A 12,034-nucleotide genomic window follows, 5' to 3' on the forward strand; every position below is an offset into this window, starting at 1 on the left:
GTTAGGAAAGCGATGTTAGTAGGTATCATGCCTAGAAATATAAAAAGATTGTACACCTGAAAATGATGGCTAGGAGTTTAAAACTCAGCTCATCCACGAACAACTTTCGCCCGTTGTTCTAACAACGTTAAAACGGCTTATCGACTTCTTGAGAAGATTTCCAAGAAGAAAGTAAACCTACAGACATCGGTCTTATTCAACAAAATCTGCCTACAAGAAAATCTGTCACCAAAGTACACCAACACATATATACATATACCTAAAAATATTTTATAAAAACTCTTTAAAAACTACTTTATACATTATTTCTTAAAGTAGTCGACAATGCTAATTCTGAATAATTTAACATGCGTATGTTTATTATTTAAAATCGGATAATGTAGAAACTTGTGTACACATTCTTGTAACTGAAAAATAAATGTATAACAAATGTAAAGTGGTTTACAATGTCAGGACAGTCTGGCAGATATTGTTAATTCTGCAAGTAAAACACTGAATCTCTCTGTTGAAAAATATAAAGCTGTTACTGATCTTAGCAGGATTACAGATTTAGTTACATCAAAGTTAAATAAAAAGACGTGTAATTAATGTAAACTTTTTTTTCAAGCAGTACAGAATCTGGCATTTCGTCACAATGTTCCTATTTAAGCCATTGCTGTTAACATTCTTTTTTCAAGATAGTTAATGGTTTATTTAAATATTGGGTTTTCTAAAACCATGTATTTTACCATCGGTCTTTCATTTTATGTTTAATGAAAACAATTATCATCAGATTGAAAATGTCAGTTTGGGATCTAAATTTGTTTCATTCGAAAAGTACCTTACTGCCAACTAATAGACAGTTAATCCTTTGGCTTAGCTGGTATAGCATTTGCTTGGTGTGAGGGATCCGAGGTTCGATTACTAGCTCAGAAAAAAAAAAAAATTACCACAGAAGAAAATAAAAAAGCACCACACTTTCACTTGCTAATTTGTCTTGAAGTTATTGGCAGACTGTCCTGTTTTTTTTTAAATCACTCTATTATGAAAGGTGCCTGGATGATACATTTATTTTTCAGTTACAAGAAGATGCAGATAAATTCACTTTTAATCAAGAACTAAAATTCAAATTATCATTTGTATACACCTTAACACATAATGAACAAAGTGGTTTTAAAACGAGTGTTTATTATAAATGAACAATGTTTCCATTACATGCACATTTTGACATCTTTGTACCTATTGGCTTTTAAAATTAATTCGGTAAAAATTCTGCTTGGTTGAGCTTACACAATTGTGAGTAGCTATGATTCATTGCAAGAAGACTATATGGACTTTGAAAGTTCTCATGCAAGCTTTACTGATAACTATATGTGAATACTTAAGCAGTCTTCACTCCTCACAGTCCTTAAAGTTTGAAAAATAAACAGCCTTCAACAAAGAGTCAACAGGAGCTGTCAGTGGGCTGATGTCGTTTCTTGATTCTTTGTTTACAAAATTAGACAATAAAGGTTAATTTGTATTGAAAGAATTGTACTGTTTTTCCATAAACGAAACAGTTTCACGGACTCAACAGACACCGCATGCCACTGAACTTATAACAACCTCCGATCAATACAGCAACCTTTGAAGCCTTGTGTCATGCAGAAAGTAGTTTGTCAAATGCAATTTATGTCATGATCAAATTTGTTGTAGCTATTCTTGTTATTCCAGTGTTGCTTCTAGGATTTTTCTAAGTGGGGCAAATCCCCCACTGACTTTCAGAAAGTGAGCCATTCATGTAATGAAGTAGATATCAACTTCGCGAGTCCTAAAAGCATAAAGTGATCAAGTAACTTTTTATTTGAAGAAACAGTAAATTGAATCATTGCAATTTTTCATTTTTCTACAGAAAATATGGTAAAATGTAAGCTGAATCTGATCGATTAATCCACTTTCATCGAAACATCTACGCATTCACCGATAAAACTTACTTTACAGTCATCTTCTTCATAGCCTTTTTCCTATATTTATTTCAATTTTTTCCCATCATTTTGATAGAAAAATGTAGTAATTTTTTTTTTGAAAATTAACTGCTTCTTGAACGTCTTCATACCTTTCGTTTTTTCTGCCATTTGCAATCATCAGTTTCCCATAATATCAAGGAAATCTTCCACAAAACCAGATGATGTTATAATGCAGCCAATAACATTCCATTACATATCTAAATGAGCTAATTAATGTGCGGAATGTTCCGGTTACAATCACGATCTGTCGTTACAAAGTCATTCATAATACATTTCGAAGGTCGGGCACACATGAAAAATTAAAATGCATACTTCTATATTTTTTTTGTGTGATCTAATACGCAGACAAACTATTATTTTGCACCAGTGGCAATCAAAATATACAAAGTATGTATCCTAGAAGCAACACTGTATTCTGAATTTGCTAATAATTAATATCCAGTTTTGTAATTTAAACATTACAACATTGAATTAGTTTCTCTGTTACAAATATTTAATGTCTATATACAACAATATAGTTAAAAAAAGACCAATTAAAATTAAAGGATCGGAGTCATAGCAGCCAAAAGGGTCACATGAAGTTATACACGAGCTTTTCTGTGTGTATACGAACAGCAGCTGTTTGCACAGACAATGCCATAACAAATAAAAGAATTTGAATATAAAAGTATTTATTTCTTGGTAAGAATAAAAGAACAAGCAGGTGGCTCAAAACCATGGGCATCATGACAGAATTGTTAGGGGATCTAAAAAGCCTTCATAAAACTCATTTTATAGCCATTTTAGGGCATCAGCGAGACAGTACCCATCAAACCTGAAGGACTACCCTCAGACCGTGTAGTCCTTGCTGCATTACAGAGTATGTTGTATCAACCACCAGGCAGCAGTGTCAACAAGAATAAAAGCACACACACACACCAATACAACTGAGAAATCCATCCAGTACAGATCACTACAAGCAGACTGAGACACTTGCACTTTCAACTGACACCTTTACTAAAACAAGTATGGCTGTGGACAAAATGCAATTAAGCAACCGTGAGTCACATGACTATTAATCTGAATCCATTCTTAAATCAAAGGGTTTGGCATACTTTTTTTTCAGTGTTTGAGTTTGGTTGTTTTTAATTTTTTCTTCACGGGTGTAAGATAAAATGCTTGATATACTAAAATGAAATTCATGTAAAAAACAATGTTTTCTAATAACAAATACTCAGATTCACTGAAGAATTGTTAAATGTACAACTGATAACTGCATAAGTTGAACTATAAGTTATAACTCCGTACTTCCCAAGTGTACATTTGACAAATAACTTGTACGTGATGTAACTTCTAAGTACTATTCAGTATCAGCAACTTCTAGCTCACAGATGTCAATTTAAAAACTTTGTTGTGCAGGAATTGAATCATAAAGAATATTCAATTACACGAATTTGGTCTATATACTTCAATTACCATGGGTAACTTATTACTAAACATTGCATTAAATAAACTTTGTTTGTTAAACACGAAGTCTCACAATGGGATATCTGTTTTGTGACCACACAGGTATCAAAACCCTTTTAAGTTATATATATATATATATATATATATAATAAAAAGGGTATTTTTGTATACAAGCCAGGCTATCATGCATGTCATAGTGAATAAAATTCGTAGTAGAGATACAAACAATCCTTATGGAGACCCACACCTTTACCCCAGATAAACATACAACTAAAATGATTGAAGGCTAATACACCATGTTATAACCACTGAATGGATATAGTAAAAATCCATTTCTTGAACAAATGTCTTTAATGTTGAAGCATGTGTTGCAGTTGATAATAATCACCATTCTTGGGGGATTAACTATATATTGGTTTCGTCAAAAAATTTGATATTTTTGCATTTAATACAGTAACCTTGAAAGGTCATTTGATGCTGAAATAAGGCGGCTTTACCACAATTCCACGGATTACGAGTTCAAAACCATGGTTCGTGCAAGCTAGAGGAAAACCACTTCCAAGACTTTTCAGAACCAAACTGTCATTTTCAAGCACTCAGTTTACTGATTCTAAGAGAAATGTGTACCAAAATTAAATAACTAACGTTTTATTATATTTTATAAAAAATTCAGTAACAATTGTAGAAAACTTTGTAGAAATAACAGTAACAAATGAATAATGGTTGGAGATGGCTTGAATGGGTAATGAAGAAAAACTTTAATATAAGTTTAACATAACAGCAAATGTACAACGTTTCGACAAGGTTTTGTAATCTCCAACCATTATATTTCCGACATGTTGAAATTTGGTGTTTGCGTGCGTGGTTAGATGATGTGCACACGTTAAAATGGCTTTGCACTAAGAAAACAAATAACATCTGTAGTGCAAGTAACTGTACACACATACCTTCATTGAGGCTAAGTCAGTTGGTGAAGACTCACTCTCGAAACATTCCCAATTTGCATAATTTTGTAAAGAAAGGGGACAAATTGATATTTATTTTAACAGTGGGAACCCTGTTCCCCTTCAGTTCAAGCACTGGTAGAGTCAAAGTTGAAGTATTTACTGTTAATTAGCCTTTTTGTTTTCTTCAGCTTTTTCTTTAATTATACTTAAAAGTCATAAAAGGTAAAGCCACAAACCTTGCCACAAGAAATACCTGTGTATTTGTTAGATATAAAATTAATCAATAGTAAAATTCCAAAGTTTCTGTTAACTATAGGAGCCTGGTGCAGCCCAATCTTTAGCATGTTGGACTTAGGTTCTGTAATTCATGTTCCTTTACTAGCAAAAAAATAGAAAAAATGTCACTCTGCACTTTTGGGTTGTGAGTATCTTAAAAGGGTGACAGTCACATCCCACTATTCAATTAGAGTAGCTCACAAGTTGGTGGTGGGTGGTGTTGACTAGCTGCTGACCCTCTAGTTTACTACATCAAAATTTGTGATGGCCAATACAGATAGCCCTCGGGCAGCTTTTCCAAAATTCAACAAACAACAACAATTGTTAAGTATAGAAAGAATATACACATACACTTTTTTAATATTAAAGTTATCCAAGAATATAATAAAATAGGATGTCAACTTCACATCAGAGTTATTTATCTAGAATGTAATCTGAAACTGAGTTAATTGTAAGTTATAATGTTAAAGCTCAAAGTACAAGCATATTGAAGTGATTTAACAATTAAGAACTTTTTCAAAGTCATGATTATGACTCAACACTTACCTTTTTAATGCTCAGTAACCCCAAAAGGAACATCAAAACTAATGCAAGGAACCATCTAAAAACATTTTCAATGATTCCTCAAATGAATAACTTCTGAATTTTCTCACACAAGGATAATTTATCCTTGATTCTGTTTTTGGTATTAATTGTGATATATATGTTACTTCAAAATCTGCATCAGAAAAGAAAATTATAAAATAATTGTGGATGAAGCAGTTTTGGTTATTTCAGAGCCAATTTGTTTTTAATTCCTTTAGTTTTTGTATAATAATTGGAGAATATTGTAGAATAGTATGGATAAAGATAGGATTGATCTTTCTGAATGTTTTAAGAAGTGAAATGGGATTATAAACTCACAAATATTTATGTTCAGCAACTGGACAAGTAATAATTTAAGACTATAATATCTAAGGATCCAAGGCTTAGACAATACTTTAGGGCATAAAAGATTGTTAATTTAAATGTTAGAACTGTTAGCTTTTTATCATTTTGTACATAGAAAGCTAAAAGAGTAAGTCACTTTCCGCATGTTTTTTTTTATGTGTAAAATTGATTTTACAGAGATATGTTAAGTATGGTATGCAGTTAACTCTTGAATTGTTTGGGTTGATGATGAAGAAAATAAATTTCTATAGCCAACTTAATAGGCAGATAATTAACAGAGGATGTAACTCATTACTATTGTGCTGATATATCTTGAAATAAATTTACAAAATATGAATAGTATTGAAAGGAACTGTTGTTACTTTTGTAAATTGAGCTGATAATGGTTTATTTATTATGATTAGCTGTCAGGGTGGAAGAAAGTCAGAAATATCGTACATTTGTGCCCATTTCTTCAAACATACAGAAAGCAAAAATATCCTTGGGTTCAACTAGCTGGTCATCAAGGTTTGTAGAAGTTTTTGGACTAACAGTTTTAAAACATATTTACAGGTGTTCAGTAAACAAAGTATATTTAGCCTGATTGGTTAGGCTTAGGTATTGGTGCAAGTTTTCATTTCATTTAAGCTATAGATTCAGATTTTTAGGGACTTAAATATATTATTAGATTTAACTTGCTTGATTATCAAGATAAATTAACATTTTGTCAAGTGCTAATTCATTTTTTTTGTCTAAATGTTCAAGTAGGGTTACCACACATCCCAGTAAAACTGGGATCATCCTAGTTATTAGCCTTATATTACTTTGTACCAATCAGTTCTCTGGGATAATTTAATACTTTTATGTATTATCAAATAGGATAACAAATTGTACACATAAAACTCCAGTGAAGAGTTTATTTTCTATTTTACTTGTTATTATTTTAACTATATAAGCTTTTAATAAATTTTTGCTATAGTTTCAAAACATGATTGAATAAATAGTAAAAATTGTGTTATTGTAATTTAAACTGTTAAAAAGTGGCACTCTGGAAATCTGGTAATCCTATGTTGATGGATCCTAAAAGGTTGTTAAGTTGACTAGAAATGTTGATTTATGGTTTGTTGGTTATGATATGATAAACAAGTGGCTAATATTATTAATATTGTTGCATTATTACCAGTTTAAAATTCTTTAGTAAAGAAATATATCAACATTTTTCAGTTGCTTGTATAATATCATGAGAAGCTATAGTATTTTTGTTATTTAAAAGTGTTTTTAAGTTCTTATTATATTTGTTTTTGTCAGTCTTATCTATTAGATAAATACATATGTGATATGTCATGCTTTAAGAACCATGTTTCAATGAGAGATTAATTCCATGCACTTATATGTGATGTTTATTTTATTTATTTGTTAGATATATTAGTTTATACAGTCAGAAACTGTAGGATTTAAAAAAAAATCACACTACTAAACAATAAACATATTTTTACACTGTATAATTCAGAATTCAGCATTATACAACACTACTTCATGTCTCATAATGTCTAATATAAAAGAAATTCAACTGTATATTATGTATTTTGATCTAGTAGGTCTAGTGATCTCTGATATCTAATGATAATATTTATAATTCATAGTAGCCTGAAACAAAAAAAAATTATTAGAAATTCTTTTGCATATTAACTTATTAGAAATTAATAGGATAGTTAAAAAAATGGGCATTTGAAAAATACTTCCAATAATATTGTGTCATATCAACACCATTTTATTATTACTGCAAACTTTCAATATTTAAAGTAATGTTAAAATAGTAATCCAGTTCTAATTACTTGGTGTATGAATTACTTCTGTTTAACTCATAAATTTTCATTAATATTTTTTTGCTTAAACTGCATTTCATAAATGTAATGCATCAATACAATTTTATATACAGCATAGGCCATATTGTGTAGGTTTAGTTGATAAGCCCATTGGTAGTAATTGTTTAATATATATAAATACACTACTAGAAGACTTTTTTTATACCATTGTATTTTATTGAATGTGATAAGCACTGCTTTGTGAACAAAGCAGGGCTCAAAGGTAGTTTATTGAACTGTTTCTGTAATTATATTCAACCATATTATCTTGCATCATCTTTAGAACTGCATTGCTAATTATATTACTTCAACATTTAGAAAGTCATTGTAGGTTATTCTAGATTAGTTTTGGAACTTTTCCGTTGATTACTGTACATTACTTTTATAGCTGTATTGCTGGTTATAGTGCATTAGCTTTAGATCTTCATTGTTAATTATTCCACATTAGATTCATAACTGCATTGCTGAATGTATTTTACTGTCAAAGTTAGTTTTATTAAGTGTAGTCAAAATTGTTAATATTATTAGTTTTAATTTTTAATATGATTCAGTGGATAAATTTCTCATAACATTTTTATAGAAAACTTGTTTAAAATAGCTATAGTTATGCTTGAAATTTCTTATGGATTTCTGATTTCTAGGTAATTTCAAGGTTGGAGACCAAGGATCAATTTTAAAGAAACTGTGTGGAAAAGAGGAGGCTTGTTTGAAGAAACTGATGAATGATAGTCTTAAGCCTTTTGTACCAGAATTTAAGGGAAGAGTAGTGACTGATGAAGGAGAAAGTAATGCATCAATTTTGTTAAAATATCAGCCTCCTTTATATGCACTTTTGAAGACTTCAGTTTTCTTTACGATTAGTTTCATGTGAAAAATTCTTTGGTTCTTTATTAATTAAAAGTAGAATTAAACTTTATTATAAAAAATTTAAATCATAAACTTAGAATAAAAGTCTTTTAGAGTCTATCATTTTGCTTAAGCTTCTCCTAAAGGCTTAGTGAGATCCAATTTTCTGTTATACAAAATTAATGGCAGTGTTGTCAGCAGTGTATGATATAAATATCCTGTTTGATTTGTTTTTGTGTGAAAGCATGGTTTTGTGGGATAGAATAATATATACAGAAGTTGAATATGTTATATAAAAAAAAACAATTTTGGAGCCACTATCATATCCTTCCAGTCCATGTCCTTACATCTGGTGATTCTCTGTCTGATGACCATGCATGTTGATATTAGCTGTGCGGTGTTATATTCATTGCAAAAGGCTTGTAAGGCTGTCATATCAAAAGCACACCTTTACTCCATGCTGTCTTTTCACAATTCTTAAAATATATGAAGACAACAATTTCCTACCTCCCGTTTCTGGTTTCTGATCACATAGAAATTCATATGTGTTTGTTTCACTAACTGGATCACCATGACTCTTTATGGAATAGCATGAATACCCATTTCTTTTTTCCAGCTGCTTGATGTATGCGACGGTTGAATGGATATGTCTTATAAGCAACTTGTGTGCATATGACTTGTGTCACATTTCCAGGCAGTGATCTTTCTTAATTATGTTACTTACTGTTACATGAGGCATGTGGATGGCCTTTTCCACTGACTTTTGTGTTTGTGAATTTTCATGTGTTACGAGATCCTGAACTTTATTTACCATACCTGGAGTATGTTGCAGGTATCTTTCTGGATAATCCTGGCACTCCATGTTGTTACTTACAAGGGATATCTCCCATCATGGAAATTCTAAATCCCTGCTCTGCATATATTGTTATAAGCTGAATGTATGAATATTTTGCATTGGAAAGAGCTATTACATACCTTTCCCCAAAACAACCAGTTTTTAATGGCAGAATTCCATAGAACATCAGAATGTAGTCCTATTATATGTCATTCTACCATGATTCTGTATTGGCTGTGGTTGTCACTTGACTTGCTGATTTGCATATTCAAATCATTTTGATATAATATAACCTTCTGTAGTAGTTAAACTTTTTATGGCTTAATATGAATAGCAAGACAATCAGATCCCTGATTAATGAAATATAAAAAGATTCAAGCCAATAATATTGGTCGTTATTATTAATTATGCTCATCATAAGACATGAGTATTAAGCTTATTCTATTTTTTAACACTACATTTTTAGTTCAGTCCCTCAGGGTTTTTTGAAGAAGAAGAGTTTATACACCATAAATATTGATTTTTATTTTAGTTCTTATTGATATAAATTAAAATTACACACATACTGTAGACAGAGAAATTTATATTCCAATAAAGAACATCATGTACATTATTAGAGTTTATTTGTATACACCAAAACACCAGAAGATTAGACTTCAGTATTATTTTGTGGAATAGTATTTTTGTAATAGTATGAAAAGCTTGTAGTCTACAGAAAGGTTGTTTTAGGAGGTTTATGAACCAGTACTCTATAAGTAAGAAGTTTCCAAGGATATAATTAATGGTAAACATTTTTGAACCTGAATTTGTTAAGAGAAGCAATTTATAAAAGAAATGAGATTTTTTGTATAAATACTTGGCCCTATTAGATTTATTTACTTTTCAAGTATTTGCCATTATTTGTTTATTGTTCTTGTTTAGCTGCAAAGTTCTTATACATTATTGTATGTTTTTATAACACTTGTTTATGGTGATATAATAAATCTTCCCAATAAATATTTTTTAATTAGTAATGGAAACTGTTAACAAAAGTGTATTAGTACTGTTGGAATAGTAAAAACAGAAGTTGAGAAAATGAATCTATCTTAAATCTGATCATAGTTTTTTTGGAGCTGCAAGATCTCCTGGCTGGATTTGAAAAAGCTTGTGTTATGGATGTTAAAATTGGACTTCGCACATATTTAGAGGACGAACTTGCAAAGGCAAAAGCAGAGCCCAAATTAAGGAAGGTATGAGACAGAGTTTATTAGAGTAGTTTGAGAGTAATTTTATTTATATTTATTATAGCATTATTTGTGATTCGCAACTTCTGATCATTGTTTGATAATTGATTGTACCAGTCATTTTGAACTATTTAGAAAGTTATTTATCCTGTTAAGATAACACTCCTAAGTCACTAAAACTTATAATATGTATATATAAATGTAGTGTGCATGTGTTTATTATGTTTTGATTATTCTTGCATAATATTGATACAGTTTAGCACTTTGTGTTAGTGTTTCTAGGTATAGAATCTTTTAATCATACAGAAATTTTATGTATATATGTTTGAAATGTAATGATGTTTCAACTCTTGTCTACGAGGTGCAAAACTCATTTCATATCACATTTTTCAGTAAAAAAATACAGTTATAAAACTGGTTCTTAAGCTTCTTAGGAACTTACTTGAAGTTATTTCAGATACATTATGCCTTTAAAAAAACAAAATATGGACTTTCTAATTTTCAGAACTTTGTTTATTTAGGATATGTATGAAAAGATGGTACACATTGATCCGACAGAACCATCAGAAGAAGAGCAAAGACTGAAGGCAATCACAAAACCTCGTTACATGGTCTGGCGAGAAACGATCAGTTCAACAACAACACTTGGTTTCAGAGTGGAGGGCATTAAGGTGGTTTTATAATGGTTAAATAATGTGCAGAATGTAAAAGAGAAATGATGGATGAGTCGAGTTCATTACCAGAAATATAGAAAAAGATATATTACTATCGTTTTAGTGATTTCTTTCTGAATTTTTATTTAAGTGTTGTCTAAATAGACTCAGCATATATATGTGTGTGTGAAAGGTCTGATAACATCAGAACTTGGATTTAACAATTGCATTGACAGAAAAAAAACATCATCAAAACAGTGCATATGCAAAAATATTCATTATAAATGTGCAAACGTCACAAGTCCATGTAGTCTTAAGAAAGGGATTTTTAATAGTACATGAAATGCTCCTCAAAACAGAGAGTTCATGATTTATGTCTCATTACCAAAAAAAACATGCTTGCATTTTGGAATTATGAGTAATCTATGAATGATGGTCCAATTCCACTATTCCATTAGAAAAGAGTATTGCAAAAGCTAGTAAGATAGTACTGACTTTCTTTTTCACTACTCTGTTCCCTAGCATTGAAATGGACTAAAGTAAAAGAAAAATAATATATATAGTACACTAAAACTTGTAAATAAAATACTGTTACGTATCTGCTTGTTTGATAATTTCCGGTATAAATTCTTTCTGAGGAACTTCAGCAATACAAGTCCCTTCTTGATTAAACCAGTTTATTCTTTCTCAATACAAACTTTTAGTACACAGTAATTCCACAGTCAGTGGAATTACAACTTTTATAATACCCGTTATAAATCACAGCGATTCACAATCTATATATCCACTGGCTTTCTCTGCCAGGCTTATATACTAACAAAGAGGCATCTCAGTCACACTCGAGTTTCCCTGATAATTCGAGAAACTCGGTCACGCTTGCGCTAGCGGTGTCATGTGACCTCCGCTGTCGTAACACTGCTTTTTCATTAGTATTGGTCATCCCGAACATAGCCACTTACAATTAAACAAATAGATAATTAACAATAACTTAATTAAATGTACAGAATTTACAAACACAAAATTAAAATACAACAAAGTCTCTTAATTTT

The 12,034-nt window shown here is 30.6% G+C and overlaps 1 protein-coding gene across 2 annotated transcripts in view; it reads left to right on the top strand.

Annotated features, from left to right (window-relative positions):
• Positions 1 to 12,034, top strand: part of LOC106457876 (inositol-trisphosphate 3-kinase A-like) — a 64,876-nt gene that overhangs the window by 43,501 nt on the left and 9,341 nt on the right. For both annotated transcript variants that reach the window (XM_022383924.1, XM_013917325.2), the window contains exons 3-6: positions 5,989 to 6,091; positions 8,070 to 8,213; positions 10,211 to 10,338; positions 10,854 to 11,003. In XM_022383924.1, the coding sequence (XP_022239632.1) occupies positions 5,989 to 6,091; positions 8,070 to 8,213; positions 10,211 to 10,338; positions 10,854 to 11,003 (525 nt within the window). The remainder of the gene's footprint in view (positions 1 to 5,988; positions 6,092 to 8,069; positions 8,214 to 10,210; positions 10,339 to 10,853; positions 11,004 to 12,034) is intronic.

Source organism: Limulus polyphemus, unplaced genomic scaffold, assembly GCF_000517525.1.
Source record: "Limulus polyphemus unplaced genomic scaffold, Limulus_polyphemus-2.1.2 Scaffold384, whole genome shotgun sequence".
Taxonomy (NCBI): Eukaryota; Metazoa; Arthropoda; class Merostomata; order Xiphosura; family Limulidae; genus Limulus; species Limulus polyphemus.